The following is a 24,479-nucleotide window of genomic DNA, read 5'->3' on the forward strand; positions in this document are numbered from 1 at the left end:
TAAATTTCACCTCATTAAAAAAGAAAGTCATACAACTTGCATTTGAAATACTTAAAACAATAGGACCTTTAAACAATCACAGCTTCATTTTCCCACAAGGTCAAGTTGAACTGCAGTATGATTATAAAAATTTGTAATTATAATTTTTTTTATTAGACTATAATATATTGTTCTTGTGTTGCTTTTTGTTTAGTATTACTCATTGTATCTTGAGTATTGCTCTTTTCTTACCTGTGTTAATTTTTTTTCTGTATATCCATGTAGTTGAGCGTAAAAACTGACTGTTTATTTTTTTCCTTGTCTTTGTTTTCATTATCCTACACCTAAAGCACATTGAATTTGTTTAGGGATAATGTGAATGTCAGAGAAAAATAATAATAATAAAGCATATATCTGTATTTGTATGTATTATATAATATATTCTATTAAAATTAGTCATGCTATTTATAGTGTGAAAAGAAGTAATTTCTTTTTGTAGTATAGGTTGATTTTTGTACAAATGCTCCCATCCTGGCCTCATATTGACAACCAAACGCTCAATAGCATGTCTCTTATTTTTAAAGGGTTAAATGCAGCAATAGGAATCTTCCTGCCTTGTTTCTCCTCAGTGGTCATCTGATTTACCTAAGTGGACAGGATATAAAAAACAGTTCTGTCTGCTTTCACTTAAAAAGCAATTCACCCGACAACTTTAAATATTCAACAGAGATCATACACAGAGAGTCATACACAGATATGTATGTCATAATTTAATAGTCGATATTTAAATCTGGAAGTAGGTTAAGATAAATTTATTTAGCCCAAGTATAATTAAAAATAGTAATTTTTGTATTATTGAAATAAAATATAATATAATCGGTGATATTTTTGATCATTCCTATGTTTTTTAAGAGGTACAGCTGTTTTCATGCATGCATGTCTAGGTGAAGGATGACACCTAGTGCCTAATGCTGGTTAGTACAGCTGTGACATGGAAACCATCCTATAAGCACTCAGGCAGCATAGTTTTGTTTTGCCTTAGGCATTTATGAAATGTCAGATAGGCCTGTTGGATCATCAAGTCAGTTAACGGTAAATCCATTTCCATATTTGTCATCTATTCAATTTAATGTTATTTTATTCTTGACAGAAAATGTAAAAAAATATTTGTTGCTCTTTGTGTCTGGATTTTCATAGAAAAACCACCTTTCTAACACTGTTTTGTGGTTTTGTTGTTTCAAAATCATATTAATACCAAATGAATTTTCTGACCTCTTTCTCAGCTGTAATGTCAATCTCAAGAAATATAAGATAATTCCCAAAACATTAATTACCAAAGCCTTCAGTCTGAAACTAAATCACTAATAAATTTACAGTGCATGGACACAGGAACACCCTGTACATATGCACAGTACAAAGTGTGTACCACCAAATCAGACAGTTGTCCTGAGGCTTTCCACATGTCAAACAAAACCAAATATGGCATGTAAAGGCTTAACAGTATGTGATGTTCAAAAGGATGACAGGTGGATGGCAAGAATTTAATTATGCAAGTCACGAATCAAATTAGTGGAACCAGATAATGTGAAATCATATCCTTATTCTTTTAAGAAGAAGTAAACAAACCTATTTGTGTTTGGACATGTCTGTAAGGGGAACAGTGTCTATAGAGCCACTGAATTTAGCCTGGACATGTGAATTAACACCATTGTGTTGTAAATAATGTGGTGAGAGCAACATAATTTAAATGGTGCGGCAAAACAAGAAAAAAAAAATTGATGAACAGTTCAACAAAAAAAAAGCTTTTGTTCATAAGAAATATCAGCATGGAGCTGGAATGATCATAAGGTAGACTGACAAATTAAACTAGTAATATACCATCCATACAAAACACCTAAAAAAGAGTAAGAAAGACAATATTAATACTTTTTAGTGATAAAATTATATGTTTAAGTCTGCTGTTGTCAAGTGTATCAACTATCCTAGAGGGAAAACTATAGTATAGCTCCCTTTGACCTTCAGCTTGCATTTTGTTCATAAGACTTAAATGTACAACATTACCCTGCTGGTAAATGAGGCAAGTGGGTGCTAATATTTCTAACTTGTTATGATGACTGGAGAGTGTTTGTGACAACTAATCTCCCATTTAGGAGACAGACAAGGCCAAGAGGATGTCAGATACAGCAGTTGTCAATTTGTTTTCTGTGTTACCTTATGCTTTGTAACTGGCACTTCTAATGCAGCTTTAAGGTCATGCCACATAAGGCTGTACAAAGTCTGGGGAGGAGCTCTTTTCCCATCCAGTCTTTGCCTGTGCTTTATATCCATTCTAACCCCAGTAATATACCATCCATACAGTACCATCCATACGAACCATACAGTAGTGTACTGTCACACTGAAACCTTAGAGGCACAGTAATAAAAATAATAATAATCTCGTGTAAAACTATATTGCAAATGTACAATTTTTGTCCAACTGAATATTAGAAGGTGATCACATGATTACTGTGTATGTAACCTATCCTTCATCTGTGTGTATGTGACTGTGTTTTTTTCTTCCTCTGTTTGTTTCCCCCTACACAGCCTCTTGTTTCCCACAATGCTCAGCGAACATCACCACCAAGATGGCCGACGCTATGGAGGAATATGAGAAAGAAGCTGGCTGCGTCCCTATTCTCCATCCCGAGGTACGGTGCTTGGACTTGACGTCTTCGCACAGACATATGAACATAGACAAAACATATTAAACTAGTCTGTGTGTGGTTGGCAGGGTGCTTTTTGCCGTGGTTTTTTGGAAACTCCGATGTCCCCTGCAAAACCACCGGTGGGGGGTGGCAGGCAGCTAGCGATGCTAAAGGCGCTAATGCTAGCCCCCTCCTCCTGCTGCAGAGCTACAAACGTTGGTTAGATGTTCGTGGTAATGACAGTGTTTAGCTAAGTGGGGCTTGGTGCAGCTAGGAAGCAAGACTATAGGTAGTGTGTTTTAAGTCTGCAGTGGAAAGAGAAACATTACTGCTTAATCCTCACAGCACGCCCGAGGTTAGCTAAACTGGCAGTGTTGGCTGGTGTAGCTACACTAATGTAAAACGGTGTCAACTGGTTTAAGTGCAAATTAACCTGTGGTGTCCAGTCACTTATAATAAGGGAACAACCTGAATAAATAAAACCCCACGTTTCTCTTTTGAAACTACACGCTTGTATAAATCCTTGCAGACTCCCTCAGCTAACTGAACCTACAGCATTGTCTCTACCGTCATCTGTCAGTTTGTCATTTAGCTTTTGCAGTTTGTGTCATCTAATATCTTTGTGTGACATTAAAGCACTGTTCGCTATAGGAAGCTAACGGGGCAGGGGCTCTTTTATTTTTGTTCTTTTCCTCGCTGCCTTCACGTGCAAACGGTAGTTAGCACTGTCAGCTGGAGACAGATCTTATATAGTTCATTGAAAACCTTAGGCTGTATATTCACCTCTGTTTTTACTCTGCATCACTACCTGCACCAACGATTCCCTACCTTCATTGTTAGGTTTTGCAGGTTTTTGCAGTTATTACCTTTGCTTGATGGGTAATTCATTCATTAACCTGAGCTCTGTTTGGTGCATACAGTCATTTGCTTCAGTGAAATCTGCCTTACTTTTCTTTGAGAAATTCTTTTTGCTTCATGATCTGTAGCCAGCAGGTCAGGTCTGTTCTTTTCCAGACCCAAACCTTCAGGCTTGGTCTGTAAACTTTCATCCTGGCAGTCTTCACTGCCAATGATTTATTTATTAGTACCCAGTCACCGCCCAAGATTTTGGCAGATGAATTAATGTAGTATTTGAAGATATGTTAAAATGGATAAATTGCTTTGTTATCTGGTTTTGGCTATTGTAAAATTTGTGTTTTGAAGGTCAAGTAACCATTTTGGCATGTGTTGACCCAGTTTAATACAGATACTGATTATTATTATAGTCCTGTTAACAAATTATTCAAAAAGGACACATTGAATAGTAATATTGCCAAATCTTGAGTGATCAAATTGACACAAATACATTTGCTTCCACTGTGGCCCTGGCTCCCTGTTTATACACGATTCTCCCAACCTAAGCTGAAAGTAGGCTGGACTTTACTTGGCGTTTCTCAATTAGGAATAATAATTTGATTATATGTTATTACTAATATACTAATATCAATTCATGTACAACCTTTTTTTTATATGATAATAAGGGCAGCAATAGAGTAATTATGTTGAGTGAACTGGAACACACATGTATTTGGTAATTAACATTGTAACATTGTGGTTTGGGTTTATGGAACATCTATGAACTTGCTTCCTCACAGTCTCTGTGGCGTAATAGGTTAGTGCATTCGACTGTTAACCGAAAGGTTGGTGGTTCAAGAATATATATATATATATATATGGATACTCGATATTCTCGAGTCTCAGGTCCGGCAGGAATTGTCAGAGTTATCGGTGGGATGGAGTGAATAGCCAGCGCTCTCTCTCCACCTTCAATACCACGACTAAGGTGAGACCCTTGAGCAAGGCACCGGACCCCCAACTGCTCCCCGGGCTCCGCAGCACTGGCTGCCCACAGCTCCGGGTGTGTGTTCACTGCTGTGTGTTTGCACTTTGGGTGGTAATGCAATTTCCCCATTGTGGGACTAATAAGGGTAATAACTTAACTTAATGCTGTATCACTAGGCTTAGACTAACATAATAATTTTGCTTATTTCTTGCTGACTGTCTAAGATCGTTTCTTTTTGACACTTGACACAAAATCTGTTTATAACAGGAAGTGACTGCCTAATCAATAGAAATGTAATTATCAGCTGCTCTTTGTCCTATTGGCACAAGGAATTGCAATTGATGATGGTCGTTTTTTATGTCCTGCCGTTACTGGTTTATCTGATAGTGAAGTCTGAAAGCTATTAGGCCAACTTATCCGGGCTTTCAGTCTGGATTTGGTGTTGGAGGCTGAGCTTTTTGCCTCACATTTCATTCATGAGATATACAAACAAAAGACAACAGGAAGAGAGAGGTAAACTGAGTGGTACTCCATAATGGAGCTGAGAAAGTTATATTTTTATGTATTTGGCCAATGTTGTGCACAAGCGCCAGTAAATACTCTATAATCAGTAAAAATCTGCATTGTACACCAGAAAAACAGAATTTGGCACTTGCTTGTACTTTGTCTAAAGAGTATTTTTCTATAGTTTTGCAGGAGCTAAAATGTCTGTGACGAATTTAGAGGCGCCACAGTCTCCAGCTGTTTTAAATCACAGTACAGGGCATTCACAGTGTGGCCTTTTGGTTGCACATATTGAAGGAATTTGTCTGATGGCAGTAGCTTCATCATAAATGGAGTTTATTTTCCTGTATGCCTGTATGGCTTGAAGTTGCTCCTCTTTTCAGCAGGGGGCTGCTAGGAATCTGGGTCATCTTGTAGATTGTAGTGAAAGCACAGTGAAGCTAAATGCATGAGGCACCTGAATTAGAGCATTGGAAGTTTAGTTGCACACTCAGAAGGGCTATGCATCTCTTTTCTTTAAACCACTTCAACATGTCAAAATGTAAACATTTCTTCTTTTGAGGACTCTTAATATTCTAACAGTCTCATTTGAAAATGCAAATTAGTTTTTTTATAAGCAATACTGGACATAATTAAAAACTGCTCATTCTGTTTCCTTGGAGCATTATTTGATAAAACCAAGTGTTTTCTCTCCATTTCCTCCTGCTCCATTGATGTGAACTGTCCCTTGAATATTAAATTTATTCCCTTGAAATGACTCTAATTTCAAACCGAATAGGATTGTCTGCTATGGCTGTAGCCAGCAAGAGGAGGAACACAACAATGATGCAGTTTAGTCCCAGCAAAATAGTCTTTACAGATACAGAGAAAAAACAATCATGATTGTTTTTTTTGTTTTATTTGCTTCATATTTACCTGATTAAAATCTAAATGTAGGTCTCAGTCTGAGCATGTGTACATTGCTCTGACTTTGCTACTGTATCTACTGTAATCTAATAAAGAAGCATTTTCAGGTGTGTTGCTGTCTAATATTTTTAGTTACAGGCACGTGACCTCCACCCCACAAGGGGTGGTTTACCATATGTTCCAGTGACCATCTCTATTGTCAAATGCTAGTCCTACTGCCTCACTAAGCAGATGAGATTCCAACCTAAAATCAATGATTAGTGGAGAAATGGATATGTATAATTAATAATATCATTACTCCCAATAAGTAGGTGCATCATTTAGAGGTGAAAAAATGTACAGGCTGCAATTACCATTGCCGTTGGAATTCCAAGATCAGCTTTTTAGATGGCCATAATGAAGAGAGGGAGCAGTGATGCTGTGACTGGCAGAGGTCAGAGGTTCTCTCCGTTGAGATGGAGAAAGTGATTTTTAACATCTGGTGTCTTGAGGGTGTAGAGCTGAGCCCTCCTCCTGTCAGTGTTTCCTTACCAAAGAATTGGGAGCATTTAACCTTGATTGCATATCCACATTAAGGAAGAAGGCTGAGTTTTTTTTCCAGGGTTTCTGTTTGTCAGTCTTTCAAAAAAAAAAAAAAAAAAAAAAAAACTCAGCACAGTCACGATCATAACTGATTCTCACCAGCCCCCTCTTTTCTCTGGCAGCTAAATTAGTCTGAATTGCACATAGGGTAGTTGAAACCGATCATATGGATTCATAAAATAAAATGACCAAAACTTGGCAGTGAAAAATACAAACTCCTAACTCTTTCAAAATACAGGAATAAAAATACAAGCTGGACACCTTCATACCACCTCTATCATACTGGTTTTTCGTCCTCCACTTGAGTCTGATTAACTCGGTCAAATCAGATCCCACCTCTGCTGCACTTAGTTTCTCCTTTGTAGTATCAGAGCAATTTCACAGCAACTTAATTTCCTTACTGTTTGCAATGCAATTCAAGCTTATGTACCTGTTAAAGGAAATACATTCACTGTAGATAAAGGCACCCTGTGCAAAAAGTGATGAGTGTGACTTGTATGACTGGTTTTGTCAAATTTATTTTCATGTGATTTGTTTGTGCCAGTGTAGAGTTCTTTAGAGGTGGTTGACATTGTCACACTTCGATATGTATATAAAGGTGATGGATGGAGCGCTGTTCATGCCTCTAGCAGTACTATGGAGCAGTTTTTCTTTGGCCCCCTGTTTTGTTTGGCTTGTGTCAGTGGCATCACACTAGTGCACTGTAGCAGTAAAATGCCAGGCTACTCAGCCATGTGCTAACAAAGGCAGGAAGGCGGATGGCTGCTTGCTAGGACATGGCTGTAAGTGCAGGTTTCAAGCAGAGTAAATCAGCTTTGCATATGTGTTACAGTGAAAGACATCAATGGATTTGAATGAAAGGTTCTGTTTACACTGAATGTAAACGCCCCCATAAGTCTGTGACTGGGTATGACAAGTGTCCCTGGCAGATTTACTCACATGCAGCAAATTTCCTTTAATTTTGTGAGTTTACAAAACAAAAATGGAGAAAAGAAAACCTGGAAACATTGTTTGGTCATTGTGCCCTGCTTGCCTGTGTCTGAATATACCCAAGTTTAACATATGAAAACAATCACAGTTTAAATTGCAGCTGCAGACAGAAAAATGTCTCCCAAATTATCCAGCACAGCAATCTAATTGGAAAACACAATCAGACTGTATTATTTTTTCCCAGGCATTTTCTCCATCTTGTTTCTCCACAATCATCCCATGTGGTGCCAGATATGCTGGCTCAGCGGATCCCCCAAGCTCTGTAGGATAACCCATGTGAAACGCCGAGGCGAGATGGTTTGAAGTGTCCGTGGCCTCAAGCTCTTGCCTCAGGCTACCCAGCAGCTCTGCATATCCCTGCAGTGTCCTCAACCCTCCCTGCCTCAGAGGCTGCTTTTTTATTCCTTGTATATTCATGCAAGCAGCAGCACAGCAAAAAGACTCGAAGGCCCGCTTAAAAATTAACAAAACCATCAAGCTTTTAAAGGTGGAGATGTTTAACATAATTTTTTTAAAGGAAAGGTTTTATGTTATCGTCAAAGATTTGACAATATGTTTGATGCAAAAATGATTTGTGCGTGTACCCCTCAGTTTTTGAGGGGTTCAATAAATAAAAGCAATTCACTTCAGTCGCTCTATTATAGAAGAGACCACAGGCACGAGTTCTAAGAGACAGAATAGCAGAGAGAAGTGTGGGGGCTCTGTCTTTACCAGATACAGCCTTCGTTTCCACATGATTGAGGCTAATTGTGGTTTCCGTGGCGTTACTATGGAGGCTAATTGAATGTGAATAGCAGAGTCACCACATCTGTGTGACAGAATAGATCTTCAGCAGCCGGACTGCTGTGTTTGTCTCTCTCTTGCTGCCTTTATTTGGCTTTCTTTTAATAATGTGATCAGCTGTTTACATTAACATGTTTCTGATTGAACCTCAGTATCATGTGAGTGTACACAGATTGTGTTTGACAACACTCACATTCTTAGGTTTGTTGCACTGACATTCTAATGAAAACTAGGGTATTAACACTGTTATTAGTTTGTGGACAAGGCCAAGTTGAAAGTAGTAACCTGACAATTATTTCTGCAACATTTTCAAAACCTGCCGAGGTTGTTATATGTGTCTTTATACCTGTCCTCTGTTTTTACCAGGAAATCAAACCCCAGAGTCATTACAACCACGGCTACAGTGAGAATGTCAGCCGTAAAAACCATGTGGATGACTACAGCACCTGGGATATTGTCAAAGCCACACAGTGAGTGTGCATGTGTATGGTGGTGTCATAATTCAGAGTGTTTTCTGTTAGGGAGGAAGACATGATTACCTGTGTTATCAAGATACCACAAGTTTCAAATCCAAAACTAAAAGTAATTTGTTTTTGCCTCTGGGTTTCTGATTCATTATATATACTAAAAAGGTTAATTCACAAGCTCAGAATATGTGGCGAGAATTTATGGGTGAGAAGAAGCGAATTGTGGAAGGGTCCTACTGATAAGACAGCGAAAGCATTGCCTGACTTATTACATTTGTCAGCATCGGATTTATGTTGTTTTGAATTGAGGTTGGGAATATCTGCTAAAAGACAGCCAGTTGCTGAGTGATACCACAGTGTGGGCGTGTTGTTTTGGCCTGAGTATCTATTCATCTGTTTTGAAGTTGTTGGTTTGTCTGTCTGTGTCTGTTTCATGCATTTAAACCTGTGGTTTGATGTGGGTTTGCATATGTATGTCTCAGTTTTAATCCATCCCCCTGATTTCTTCCTCAGATATGGAATCTTTGAGCGCTGCAGGGAGTTGGTGGAGGCAGGCTTTGACGTACGGCAGCCTGACAAAGAAAATGTAACTCTCCTCCACTGGGCCGCCATCAACAACAGGATAGACTTGGTCAAGTGAGTGTTTTGCCACTGTTTTTTTTTTTGTTTGTTTTGTTTTGTTTTTTTTTTTTTGCTTGCATAGCTTTTTCTACTGGACCCTGAGCAATGAATGATGTTGCAGATGCAGTTTGGCATAAGATATACATTCTCTGCTCCACATAGTGACAGTGTCTGACCCTGCTGGACCACCTTTCTCTAACTGCTTAAACATAAAGCAATTGCAAAGATTCATAGCAGTTTAGAGCATGCATTCAGCTCTTTAGTCAAAAGCAAGTCTGTCTTCTGACAAGGCAGACAGGGTTTTAAACTCCATCCATACACTATATATTTAAACTGTATTCAAAGATTAATTCACATGCAAAAAGTTTGAGTATTTTGTAGCTTAAATAGATGGAAGGGGGTAGTATGGCTGAGAGACACCACATTCAAATGCATTTATCATAAAATCTAACACACCTTTAAATTTAATTTGATTTCATTTTTTTAATTTGGGTCTGCCAAACCTATTCTCTTATCAGTTTGTTTCGCCAGGTCTCAGCTTGTGTAAAGTGCTTTTGTTTTTGTTTTTTATTAATCAAAAAGACAGCTAGCAATCTATCTATTGTCAATACCAGTTATGAACCACTGCTTGATTAGAACATAAAAAGGTGAGATTCTTGGGGCGACCCAGTGTGAAGTTTCATCTGATAACTGTTTTTGCATATGCAGGTACTACATATCAAAGGGAGCCATAGTCGACCAGCTGGGAGGAGACCTCAACTCCACACCACTGCACTGGGCTACCAGGTAACAAACACCTACCCACCGATAATATCCCTGATATCTGCCCCTGAAGGTTCACACATTTCATCCACAGAGCCATGCTTTTACTTTTATAGACCATTGCATTAAACGTTTCTTTCTTCTTTTGCATCACAAATAGATCTACCATCTAAACTTGATTGTTAGGAGGTGTTTTACTTCCTCCTTTCTTTTTGCAGTGATCACTCATCCATGCTATAAATGGATGGAAAGGGAGAGGTCATATGAGACCCCCCTCACTCTGTTGTCGTGAATTATTGATAGGTTTGACAACAAGCGTCGGCACCATCACTGCTTTGCAGACACTCATATGAGTCCTGTGTCACAGAGACTGCCTCCCCATTCTTTTCCACCTGCCATTGACCTTTAGAAGCAATTTGCTTTCAAATCTCTGTTGTCCTGCAGAAAAAAGTTTATATTGCAGACAGAATTCACTGTTTAGTCTATACAGTCAAAGTATGTTTGAAATTACCAGCTGCAACACATCTTGGAAATAAGAGAAAAGAGGGAAACAGTCTTATAATATTTTACCAGTTCTCACGCTTATGTGCAGTTTAATAGCAGTGAAAATATATAAGATCTAGATATACAGTTATTATTGCTTGCTGTGTGTTCATCCTTTTACAGACAAGGCCATCTATCAATGGTGGTGCAGCTCATGAAATATGGTGCAGACCCATCTTTGATCGACGGTGAGGGCTGCAGCTGTGTTCATCTTGCTGCCCAGTTTGGCCACACCTCCATCGTGGCCTACCTTATTGCCAAAGGACAGGTAGGAAACACAAACACACAAGGGCAGGTGAAATTTGTCAGAGAAAGTAAGCTTGATATGGCCACAACAGCAAATGTGCCTGTCTGAAAGAAGATCTTTTCTTTATTAGTCTTTTTAAAAGTCTTTTTAAGTCTTCAAAAACTGCTGTGCTAAATACTAAAAAAAGTGTAGTATTTTGCCGTCAGCTATTTTATAATCTCTTGTTTCATTTGGTCTTGAAAGCCATTTGGGTGCAAGTCTCTGAATTATGTACTAATAATCTCCATCAGGGGGAGCCATATTGCCTCCCTTTCCCTCTGGTCGCATCTCCATTGGTTCCTGATGTTATAACGTCCCGTTTCTCTGTAACAGGATGTGGATATGATGGATCAAAACGGCATGACTCCTCTGATGTGGGCAGCTTACAGGACACACAGGTGTGTATGTCATAGCTAAATTTTACAGTTACTATAAAATTTACTATAAAACTATAGCTTTATATTGTCCTGATGTTGTGTTTTGGTCTGCTGTGAAATGTTAATGCTATGTTTAAAGTAAAAGTTTAATATGTATTTTAATTAATATTCTGATTTCTGAAGAACTGTAAGACTATTAAGATTCATGGACATTCACATACAACCTAGAGCATGTTTCAGCTGGCTGCTGCTGCACTGCTGAACTTTCTCATGCATAAATCAGTCAGAATTCATTAGACAAATTGCTAACACAGGGAAACAATTGTGGGAATATTAATAATTCCTATTTTTTACTGGGGTAATTTTTGTGTGTATTCTTAGTATTTCCATCGGTTGATTCATGGGGGTTGATTATGTCATTAGAAACATGATACAGAGGTGCAGCATGATTTGAGTTGTGCACATCTGTCCACGCCTTTTGCTGATGCCACACACTGCCCTATAGTGATTGTTGTGTGGTTGTTCTCTGCAGTGGAAAGACAGTTAAGCAGTTTCCAATGCACTGATCCATTTCCATATATACTTGTATGCAAGAGGACAGTGTATTGTGAAAAAAATAATCATTTAGCTGCTTGATCATCACAAATGTAGACTAAAACCAATTCAAAGTTGATAGAAAATGGTCAAGATTCTAATCTATTATGACAACCTGAGCTTGACTTTAGAGTTCTGCTTATTTGTGACAGTGTGGATCCCACCCGGCTGCTGCTGACCTTCAATGTGTCTGTCAACCTGGGTGACAAATATCATAAGAACACAGCCCTGCATTGGGCTGTGCTGGCCGGCAACACCACGGTCATCAGCCTTCTACTCGATGCCAACGCTAACGTTGATGCACAGAATATTAAGGTAATGCTTTCCTTATGGCTTGATACACTTTTCTTGAGTACCAGTAGTAAAATATCAAAGGATGCTAAGAATGATGTTGATGTAACCAAAGTTTTTAGTGATGGTAGATGTGTACAGACTGTTCTTCTGTTTTCAGGGTGAAACACCATTAGATCTAGCCAAACAAAGGAAGAATATTTGGATGATCAATCACTTACAGGAAGCACGGCAGGCCAAAGGCTACGACAGCCCATCCTACCTGAAGAGACTGAAGATGGACAAAGTACACAAACACACAAATATACAAAAAATACATACATGAAAAGAAAAGGGCAGGAAGTCAGAGTAAAAAAAAACAAAACAATCCAATCTTGAATTATGGCCTACTGCTCAAATTTGAAGAATCGGAGAGAGACCGTCAATTTTGAAGCACTTCAGTGGGTTAACGTCTTTCTAAACTTTCTAAGCCCTAACTTTCTAAAACACACAGCTTTGTTAGTTCACTCGGCCACCTCCCCTTTTCTGTGTCAGTTCAAACAGACATGCTCAGACTAGTTTGCCCAGGTCAAACTTTGACTCTACTGCATGCCCAGGATAGTTATTGCCTGCTTGTCAGTTTGTTGCTATTTACTGCTTTTCATGGTTCTCAATGGACATTCCAAGAGGAAAGAGATCTTCATTTCTTTCTTTGTATCTCCCCTGATACTTTATTTGATCCTTCTTTGAATTTATCCCTCTGTCCTGTCTTCCTACAGGAGTTCAGACAGAAAGTGATGCTGGGAACGCCCTTTGTGGTCATCTGGCTGGTTGGTTTTATTGCTGACCTGGATATCGACTCCTGGCTCATCAAGGGCATGATGTATGCTGGCGTCTGGGTCGCGGTGCAGTTCCTCTCCAAGTACGCTTCGATTGCAGAAATTCACAAACCTCACAGATTGCCATGTGTGCTGTATTATGCTTTATCAAAGTCAGATTTCTATATGGTTTAGTGTCAGTTTTTCAGAATACACAGTCTCTTCTGAACTAACACATTAAGTTATGTGCTCATTCTTGTGTGAAATTTAATTTCCAACATTGTTGAAGCATTCTCTTCTTTTGTACCCGCTCCCTCACCACCACCACCACCATCACGCACGCGCGCGCACACACACACACACACACACACACACACACACACACACACACACACACACACACACATACACACACACATACACATACACATTAAGTCCTTTGATTAAACCCCATCTGGTCCTGCCGGTTAGGTTTGTTGTGCCTCACACCACTGCTATCTATGTTAGTACAATAACATACATTAACCAGTGTGTGTGCTTCATGTTTGCTGACATTCTTGGAATAATTGCTTGCTGATAAAACAGTTGGGAATATGAGTTCTGTTGAGTCCAACTGAAGTGTGTCATCAGGTCATTGGTTTGATTTATTTTTGCTGCTGCCTGACTCCAGCCTTCAGAGCCAAGTCATGTCTGTACTGCGAATGATGCTCATTAAGGAAAATTCTGCTTAATTATAACTTATTATTATAATTTATTTGCATCAACTGCAAAAATTAGACACATGTTGTAGTGAACTAGAGATATGATGCAGGTTCTGTTGGACAGATAGCTTAGTTCTATGCACACTGACATGAAGTGCACAGCAGAAATGAGACAAGGGCCAATAAAATGAGACTGATTTAAGAAACATGCCTTTTCTCTCTCTGTGCAGGGCTTTCTTTGACCACTCCATGCACAGTGCTCTCCCTCTGGGAATCTACCTGGCCACCAAGTTCTGGATGTACACAACCTGGTTCTACTGGTTTTGGAATGATATCCTTTTCTATCTGAGTGCAGCAATCTTGACTTTGAATTTTCCAGAAATTCACTTTACCTTGTGTGCTAAAATTAAGTCAGTTTAAAAAGGAGATAGTTGTATTTCTGTTTTCCGTGTTGGCAAAGGCTGTACATGTCTGTGTGATGGATGAATATTCAATCAAAACGTTCACAGTTTTGGCATTCAGCTAATACTTCAGGGGTTTAACTTGAGGGACATGCAGAGTGAGAGCAGTTAAGGATTTTTTGATTTTTCAAAATAGTCCATAAATCCCAAATAATACTGAACAAAGACTGTTGACCTACTTTCCCCACATTAAATGCAACATAAAGCCCAGGGTAAAGTTTTAGTTTGGTCCTATAGTTTGGTACAACTTTCCAACCACAGAAGAGTGCCAGGCGAGCTTTTCTGTCCACCTGTGGGCACATTCTGTTCTTTATCCCGCCCACAGTGTGTGAAGTAGAATACCTGGCACTCTTAACTTGAGACAACACAACAGCATGAGTGTTGCTGTTCAGCCCCATGTCCATTAAAATGGACAATTTATTCGTAGCTTGCTAGACATTGCACAGGTCATGCAACATAAGCTAAGATTGTTTATGAATTTGTTAGGCCTATCAGTATATTTGCCAAATGTGCTCTCTAATCATGGCGGCTCTCTAGGTATTGGTTTGTGAAATAGATTTTCTGCTGCTCGCTTTGTGTTTTCCCAGAAGAAGATAAAACATTACCAGGAAAAGTACTTGTGGGGGCAAACCAGGACGTTAGTGAGATTGAGTTTCAGGCCACCTCCCACCTCCAGTGAATCAAAGTAGTAGCAGCCAGGAAGCACTTCAAGCCATCAGTTCTGGTTTTCATACAGTATATAGATAAAAATGTAGGGTACTTTATGTATAGAATGGTGTGAAAAGCTGCCTTTTTGTTCAGGATCTGCTAATTGCAGCAGGCGAGAGGGGAGTTCTTGTTTGCGGAAGGCATTTAATTTCATGCCTCATTGTTCCAATAATGGGAGGGGAAAGCACTATGTCTTTGACCTGAGCTTGTTGAAAAAGGACACTGTGCTCTAAAGATGTTTTTCAGTCATTTTAAAGTGCTGCTGGAAATGGGTTTTGGGGATGTTTTTTGGAATAAATGGTGTATTTGCTCTTAATGACTTAAGGGCAAAGGTCGGATGACATTATATATTGTAATCTGGTAGAAACTGGGCATGCATTCAAAGTTAACTAAGACAACAGACAGAAAATATGATAGAAATGAAAGAAAATCAGGTAGGTAGTTAAAGTTCATTATTTGCCTGTTTTTTGTTTGTTTGTTTTTTTTAAGCCAGGGAGTGTGTAAGAGAATATGTGCAGGATTGTAGTGTAGGAGTGGGAATATGCTCAGGTGAATGTGGGATGTAGAAAAAGGTTTAAGGCACATTCAGAAAACAAAATGGAGCAACTAGAGACTTGCAGACAAAATGAGGAAATACTAATTCCTCGTCCATTGTTCCACTTGTTTTGCTGTTTGTTTACACACAATGGCTAATATTTAACAGGAAAAATGTTAGCATGTTGCAGTGTTGTAAAAAATAATTCTAAACACATGAAGGGATTGTCTAAAAGGTTATGGGAATTATTATTAATAATCAGACCAAAACAAAAAGTTTTATTAATTTTTTTTTTATTGGTTAACCAGAGCACCTGGAGTAAACCAATTCCTGCACAGCTGAAGGGAACCAAAGCTACACCAAAAGGCCCCCTATGGCTCACTGAGCCAGGACTGTCTATACCTTGTCAGCTCCATCTCTACTTTGGTTAATTATCATGTCCCTCTCACTGACTAGAGGGACCTGTGGACCACCCAAGCCCTTTTTCTCAACCTTCTTGTCATTGATGTTGACGTTGTGGTTCCAGGTCTGAGTTGACACAAGTCTGCCATCCCCATGATTTGCAGACCCCCAGGACTTTATTGTGGAGAACAGAATTCTCTTTCACTTTTGTTGACTGAATATTATGGCACAAATGGCACCTATTGCACCTATGGCACATATGGCATATATGGCACCCATGGGACATTTGGCACAAATGGCACCTATGGCACCCATGGCACATATGGCACACATGGCACACACAAGTACTTTTGCAACTTAACTTATCCTGAAGCTCCTGGTATTCATTCTTGAGGTCGGTCGTTATGTATTCATGCTCTTTGATCTGAACTTTGTATTTGTCGAGCCAAGCTGTTAAATTTTCATATTTTTTTCTCTCTTCTTCAATTCTTTGTTTTATGACATAATTGTGCCTGATCTGCTCCCTTATTGTACCTTCTAGTGTTTTGTAGTTTAATCTCATCTCTTCTTTATCTTTTTGTAACCTGCTCAGTGTGAAGAGCTCATCACTGAGTCGTCTGTTAAGATGTCTTAAATCTTCGCTCTGCTCTTGCATTTGTTTATATTTTTCCTCCAGGCAATTTTGTGCAGACATTTTCTTCTGCAGGTCCTGAAGATGTTGCTGCAGCGTATTCTTTTTCTGTTTTAGAGTATTGTTCTCTGATTTGATTTTGTTGTAGTCCTCTTCCAATGATTTCGGATCCTTCAATTTCCAGCTGAGCGCTTCAATTTCTTCCTCTAGCTTCCGGTTGTTTTGGATTAGCTTTTGGTTTTCTTCTTGAGTAGACCTATATTTTTCCTCCAAGGCTATTTGAGTCTGGGGTTTAACATGCAAGTTGGACTCTTGCTCTTTAAGCTTTTTCTTTGTCTGAAGAGCTGATTTTTGCCTAGCTTCTACCTCTTTGTATCTGTTTAGTGTTTCTTGAGGTTGTGTCAGCTGAATGTTCAGTTCATTTTTTTGCTGAGCCAGGATGCCATCTTCTTCTTCTAGAGCTTCTGTTTTCTGACTAACCGCACAAAACTTCCAAAAAAGACTTTTTTGTCCCTTCTTGTCATTCTGCAGTAATTTGTCTGTCTCCTTGTCAAACTCCTGGGGAATGACAGTTTTATGCCAAAACATTTTGTGTTTCATTTGTTTGCTTCTGTATGTAAAATGGTTTTTACAGCAAGCTGTGTTGTATCTAGATAATGCACTATGCGATGCAGGCTGATATAGTTAGATCTGAAATGAACTGGTTTTGTAGTGGTCTCAGTATTCGGAACTTTGTGATGTCACACTACAGTGACATCTAAAATTCAAAAATTTCAGAAATCAAAGCTTTTTCCAGGGATAAGATTGTGATGTCACTGTGAGATCATGTACCCCCCACCACTGACATCAGTGGTTACCTAGGTAACAGCTCTATGGACTGTAATGTTGGTGGCCTGGTTGGTCCACCACTTTGGACTAGATTGAAAATCTCAATCAATGGTGATACTGTATAGATAAAGTGATAACAATGACAGAATGTTCATTTCAACCATAAAATAAGATAAAACTTTATTAATCCAAGGTTGTGCCCAGGTTTATATGTGAAGAAGGAAGGAAGAACCATCTATAGTTTTGAATTGTGACAAGACCTGTGTTCATGGTCGAGTTCTGACTGTTAAGCTGGGTAGTGTACTTTGAACATATTCCTTGACTTGAGACTTGACTTGGATTTGGAAAGCAATGACTTGTGAGCATCTACGCTGCAGACTGTGGTATCAGGTGACGCATCAGTTTACTCTCTGATCCTTCAGAGCTTGGTCATATAAAGTAGAGCCCGACCAATATGGGTTTTTTGGGGCCGATACCGATATTATGAAGTAAAAAAAAATCCAATATCAATATATCGACCGATATTATTTATATGTATATTATATTTGGTGGCATATCTGAGATGCTTCAGAGAGAATTTTACAGCCATTTTTTAAGGCCAGGAAAGTACCAAACTGTCAAAGAGCTGCTTGTGCTGGTCCTTTTGCTGCCATGCAACTATGGACCTCACTTACTATGCATATGTATATTTGGCATGCCATACACTTAGTGGTGTTTCATTTAAAGCAAGGAACATATTAATGCGACATTTCTGCCTTGAATGGAAGCTTTGGGGTCTTCCAGCTTCCAGTGCATTTTAAACCTTTTATGGACAGGGATGTAATAAAGCATTTGTAGGTCATTTTTAAAGGCATCTGTGAGGGCTACTTTGTGTGAAGTTATTTGTTAAGCAGTAATTCACTGATTGCCAAATGACAGTCTGGACCCTAGAGTGTCACTTGGCTGGTTTCCTGTGGGATTGGGCTGAGTCATGCACACCTGCCGGATTGACTTCTGTTTCTAATCAGTCAGGCTTCACCAGGCCAGCCCACAGCTGTCACAACATGCACTCTTATCTCTCTGCAGTTCTGTGCTTATTCAGTTAGGAAGCACATGCCTGTCTCATGTGGTGAAATAGGTCTTTCATACTTAAACCAGTGCTGTTTGGTTACAGGTTACAGGCTCACGCTTTGGGCATGCATGTTCTTACGTTAATCTGTCTGTCATTAGCCTCGGCCTCTCCTCTGGAAAAGCATGGATTCTTTGTGAAGTCATAAAGAGCGGTGGTGACTGGAGGTGAGACAGAGCCCTCTCCTCGTGTGTGTCAGACATGTTACTACTAAGAGAAAATCCCACTCAGGAAATGGGTATTTGGACAAGTGTTTGTCCTGTTCTGTGCTGAAGTAAATGCCAGTTGAAAAGCAAACAAAGAGCTATTTGTCCACCACCTTCCTTAACCTCACTGCACATCTACCTTTTGCCACTGTCCATGTGCCCTTCCTGATAAACACTATGGCTCTCTTCTACAACTTTGGAAAATCATGGAAGTCTGACCCTGGAATCATCAAAGCATCAGAGGAACAGAAGAAAAAGGTAAGGCTAGTGGAACAAACTGTGATGTTGACTCCCAGCATTTATTTCACTAATCAGTCAGACATATTTTTCTTCATAATCTAATATCACTGTGCCCCTCAGCCTCTTTGTCCCTCATTATCACACACTGAGGACGACAGGGACTCTGCTTCTTTCCAGGCTCCAGTTTTCTGTCCTGTGATTGATGAAGAGCTAAATATAGCCTGTATTGTTAGCACGACGCATGGCTTACCACAGTTCAGGCTAGTCAGCAACCTAAAAAACAAAGACTTCAAAGCCTTCCCTTTCCTGCAGAGGACCCCCTTCCATCTCATGTTTTCCTGTGATGGTGGTATAGATTAGGATTTTTGCGGTTTTAGTTTATTTGCACAGAGGTAAGCTGTAACAATAAACTGATGTGTGGAGTAGATAACAACATAGAACAAGGTATTTTGCCTTTATAAAGAGAAAAGCTCGAAAGTGAATTTAACTCTAAATTTCAGAGTAGCCTTTGAGCCACTTCATCATGAATCAGCCAAGCTTGCAGTGTGATCATTCAGCTGGAAAGCCCTGCCTTCTCTGCTTGTACTCTTGTCAGTAGGTCTTTTGTTGCTGTGCCAAGTCGACCTCAGCAAGATGAATTTCTCATTTGTTCATTCATTTTCCTGCCATGTCTGTCAGATTTTTCCTAAAACCCTCCATGTGTACTTTTTATTTTTTGTTTCCCTTCTCCAGACAATTGTGGAGCTGGCAGAGACAGGCAGCCTGGATCTCAGCATATTCTGCAGCACCTGCTTGGTAAGGTTTGACTGCTCTCTTCCACAGGCAGGATGGTAATGCATTTGGAGGCTTTATACATAATGTTCCATGTACCTGTTTACTTTTAGATACGGAAACCCATCAGGTCCAAACACTGCGCTGTGTGCAACCGCTGCATCGCCAAGTTCGACCACCACTGTCCCTGGGTGGGGAACTGTGTCGGTACGTCAGCAACGCAACAGATTTAACAGGAGGTCAAAAAACACAGCAGCTAATACACTTCCTCCCTACAACTGACAGCTGTGGCTTTTTATTGTTTTATCAGCTCCTCCACTTAAAGAAGCAGCATATAAATGGGAAATAGGGAGTTGAATAAATAAAATATCATCTAACGCAGAGGAGGTACTGCTGCTGGTAATGTGATTGTAAAATAAAACTTTTATGACATGAAAACTTGAGGAAGATTAAAAATAATGAATGCTGATTGAGCCCTAGGTTTGTTGTCTGTGGAGCAGACAGACAGAGGGGAAGGAAGGGGTGCAGGGGGCTTGTAACACATTCATTTTTAACAGCAGGCAGTCGGGATGAAGCCTTAAAAGCAAGGAAGCTCTCTGAACAAACAACATACTATTGCGGCCAGGGGCCTGTAAAATGATTCAAAAAGTTTTTGAGATGGTCAGAAACAGTCCATGCCACCTTTCTCCTCTCTTTATCCTGCCTGTGAATACACATGCACAGCAGTTACTAAGTAAAATTTTGGGAATTTAGACTCCACTACACAGTAGCAATGTTAGCTTGTCAAGAACTACTGACAGTCCCGTCAGCCTCAGCTGTGCTCTGTGTGCTAATATGCTAAATTGAGAAGGTGAACACCTGCTTGTCCGCCGAAGCAGCAAACAGAGGTAAAAACTACAAGAAATGACATTTTTAATTTCTTCTACAGGAAGTGGGAATCACCGCTATTTCATGGGTTATCTGTTCTTCCTGCTCTGCATGATCTGCTGGATGATTTATGGCTGCATCTCCTGTGAGTAAACAAAGCCTTTTCCAATGGATTTATTGATCTTTGTGTTCACCTGCAAACTCCTTAACTTTGTTGTGTTTGGCCTTAGACTGGAGGATCCACTGTGCCACCAGTTATGCCAAGGATGGGTTCTGGCTTTATTTGACCCAGATCGCTTCCTGCTCTCCCTGGATGTTCTGGATGTTCCTCAACAGCATCTTTCACTTTATGTGGGTGGCCGTGCTCATCATGTGTCAACTCTATCAGGTCTGGATTTGCTTTTTATACACATTTTCATCAGCTTGAATCAAGTTCACTGATATGAGTAATAATGGCAGTAATCTGAAATTTACTGTAGATTTCTATCTTTGATATGCTTGTGTTTCTCTGAAACCTTGGCTGACCTCTTTGCTGGCATAGATCGCTGCTCTTGGAATCACCACCAACGAGAGGATGAACGCTCGGAGATACAAGCACTTTAAAGTCACAGCCACGTCCATCGAAAGCCCATTCAAGTAAATGTTGTTCTCTTTTATTTGTTTATTACAGCAAGCTAAACCACATCATCTCAGCAGGACTGTGGCCAAAACTTGAAAGGCTTGCTTCACCCAAATGTGAAAAAAAACATGTGTTCTCACTTAGCATTGGTGGTTTCAAAGCATGCAGATAATTCAGTTTTATTTGAAAAGGTTTAGAAATACAAGCCACTGAGATTTCCTCTGCCTCAGTACAGTGGAGGTCAGCTATGAAGCACTGAGGAGAATTTTAACTTCCAGTTCCTCAGTGGGTGAAAACATTTTCAAGCATGTAGAGGCCATTCATGTGACTCAGCTAGGTTTGCTCCAAAAACCAGTCAAATGACTGAAAGCCCTTAGTGATGCCATTAGTAGGTTTTCACAGATAGTAACTGTAGTGCTCCTGTTCACTCTTGTTCCTCTTTCTGCCTGTCTTCAGCCACGGCTGCATCCGAAACCTCATAGATTTCTTCGAGATCCGCTGCTGCGGTCTGATCCGGCCCGTGACAATGGACTGGACCACACAGTACACAATAGAATACGACCAGACATCTGGCTCAGGCTACCAGCTGGTGTAGAGGAAGAGACGAGAAGGATGAAGGGGAAGGGGGGAGGGTTGTTGTTCATCGTTGGGTGGAAGAAAGGTTTTTGAAAGATACCCCTCCCCCGGCGTTCATATTGGAGCGCTGCTGTTCTCGGGAGCACTTGCTTTTTTGGACCATCACTCCCTCACCGATCAAAAGACTTTGGGGACAAAAAATCAGTCAGGACTAGCATGCTGTCACAGGGCAACACCACACCTACACTCCCACTCTCCAACTCCACCACCACCTGTACTACTATTACTATTATTGTACATCAGGCTCCATTACTCCACCTTCACTGCAGTCTAACCCCTCCACCTTGTCTCTTCTCCTGAGCCCGTTGGACGGTGCATTGCTGCTCGGCACAGATGGAGAGGAGAAAGGATGACGGTTGGGAGGATATACAAAATAAAAGCTCTTCTGGTAGTACTGGGGACTGGAGACAGCAGCGCCATGAAATCCTTTTCCCTTCCCACATTATATCCTTATTTATGGTGTCCCTATTGATGTGCCCTGTATGTATTTTTTTTTTTTTTTTTGATTTGTTCAGGAACTCTGCTGGTCCTTTGATAATTAACTGTGCTGGCCGTGGAAGTTAAAGGAAACGTTTTGTTAAAACCGTAAATTTGTTTGTAAGTATGATAGAAATAAGGGAATGTGTTTTTAAGGTCTTGATTTTGCACCATGCTGAATTTTGCGTGGAGCTAATGAGGATTTGCCCACATCATTGAACTTATCAGAGGGAAGCGTTGGGTCACAGGTGGAGCTGCTGGAGGAGTCCCACTTCTCACCCACTGAAATCAAGCTGCATCCACTGGACACAAGAGAAACAAAAGTAATAACCCGAAAAAGAGTTGGGTGTGCAGTATTAATGCATGGCCTGGGACTCCTTCAGCTGCGAACCACTGTAAGTGTGACAGTAAATATCCTAGAGACAATGTGATACAGCTATATTTATTTTAAAACTATTTATAGATAAACTGTACTAGTACCATCATTTTTACATCATTTTAGCTGAATAGGTTTTTATGAGAAAAAAAATGGAAGAAGTACCTGTAGCTGTTGAACGTGGAAGCCCAGAAATGTTACCGGAAGAATTTATATAGACAGGTACAGCGAGTGTATTTATTAAGAGCTGAGGTCAATATAAGAGAACCCTGCATGAAAGATGACGTTTACAAGAAAGGTTCATTCCATGTGTGTTTTTCTCAAGAAGCTGTAATGTCTTATTTGGCTTGTCTGCCTACAACATTGCACTGATCTTTTTTTTTTTTTTTTTACTACTTGTTTTTGTTTTGGCTGTTGCTGAACAGAAGGGCAAAGCAGTGCCGCTTCATGCTGACACTTCCATTGATTATAGAGAGGAAGAGGAGGAGCCCATCAGATAGGGCCTCCTCCCGTCACTTCCTGTCCGGACCCCAGCACAGTTGGCTCTGCCGCAGCAGCAGGACAGACTGATGTGTAAAGAATGTGCATCTGTACATAATATCTTTTTTTTTTCTGCAACTTTTTTTTTTTCTTGTCAGTGTTAGTCAAAGGTGCTGCTGGAAACTTTTTTTTTGGAAGGGGGAGGGGGGATTTTTTCCAACCAGATGGAAAGAAGAAAATCAAGTGACTATATTCCAAGTGTATGACTGTAGCTTTTAGTGATGTCTGACACTGCTGTCTATAGGCATTTAACTCCCAAAATACTCCAAACACCCCCTGCCAACTCCACTGCATGTACGACACTTGGGACAGCTGGGCTCTTGCTGCCTCCACCCACGAGTCGACCCCATCGTCATGGTGACAGCCCAGCAAGCCACGTGTCTGTATATAGTGAATGTTAAGTATTTGCAAGTACTTTTCTGCATTACATTCATTTGTCAGTTTTTTTTAATTAGCTCCTTTCTCTCAAACCCAGTGTGTTTCGTGGAAGTTGTCTTTCAGGTTGCCAGATTTCCAGTCAGGCCCTCCTGTGCAAGTGTGTAATATATTTGAATGTTTCATCCTTGTGGACTCTGTAGTCATCCTAAAGGATTTTTATTTCTGTCATATATTGCTGGGTTTGTTATACCACTGGATGTACAAATTGTAAAGCAAAGACACTAGAGAACTAAGGCAGATGCCAATTTTTTTGTTTTCTAAAAGCTCAAATGTGATCATGCAATAGTTTTATGCATAGGAGGAGGTTATATTATATTAAGGCCTCCGAAACTTTTCGGCCTCATGTTTGCATTTTCAGAAGGGGACGGTTATGTCATCATTTACACTTCAACCCTCCCCCTCATCATGCTAACCACTGACATCCCTGCTGCCCTACAAAGACACACCGCACCTACTTTTTGTGAGCTTCAAAGGTCAAACACAATTTGGCTGTTAAATTTTCATATCAGCAAATATGCTACCAGTAACTAGCCACTTGTGTTCTACTAACAACTTTTAAGTGACAGGAGAAAACCTTTCCATGGACTTTTGTTTTACTAGGGCAGAGTTCAGCACTCCGAGCTCATCCAGGACATGAATTCAAGGCCATTTCAGTCCTTACTAGTTCTTCCAGCAGCCTAACAAGTCTCTGTTGTCTCACCTCATCCTGTGGGTTAATAAAAGGAAAAAAAAGATAAAGCACATAATCATCTTCAGTGCCTCTCTGCCCACCTTCAGACATCACTGTAACTCCGCTTCAGATGTAAACATACGGGCATGGTTCAGTTTTAATGGCTTTAATAATAAAATACAGTCAAATGTGAACAGTTTTTTTTTTTTACATTTTTAATTGTATCTATTTCAGTATACAAGCATGTAATGAACAAAACACATCAGAGAGTGTGAAG

The 24,479-nt window shown here is 39.9% G+C and overlaps 1 protein-coding gene across 1 annotated transcript; it reads left to right on the forward strand.

Annotated features, from left to right (window-relative positions):
- The first annotated feature begins 2,592 nt into the window (after positions 1-2,592).
- Positions 2,593-24,396, forward strand: zdhhc17 (zDHHC palmitoyltransferase 17). Its single transcript, XM_026326700.1, has 17 exons — positions 2,593-2,666; positions 8,617-8,720; positions 9,231-9,353; positions 10,047-10,124; positions 10,767-10,911; positions 11,263-11,327; positions 12,053-12,215; positions 12,352-12,477; positions 12,950-13,092; positions 13,920-14,020; positions 18,702-18,826; positions 19,541-19,603; positions 19,693-19,786; positions 20,508-20,591; positions 20,677-20,834; positions 20,988-21,082; positions 21,522-24,396. The coding sequence occupies exons 1-17, from the start codon at positions 2,604-2,606 to the stop codon at positions 21,658-21,660; spliced, it is 1,869 nt and encodes a 622-aa protein (XP_026182485.1). The 5' UTR covers positions 2,593-2,603; the 3' UTR covers positions 21,661-24,396.
- The last annotated feature ends 83 nt before the right edge of the window (positions 24,397-24,479 follow it).

The sequence above is a fragment of the Mastacembelus armatus genome, chromosome 23 (assembly GCF_900324485.2).
Source record: "Mastacembelus armatus chromosome 23, fMasArm1.2, whole genome shotgun sequence".
NCBI classification, from domain to species: domain Eukaryota; kingdom Metazoa; phylum Chordata; class Actinopteri; order Synbranchiformes; family Mastacembelidae; genus Mastacembelus; species Mastacembelus armatus.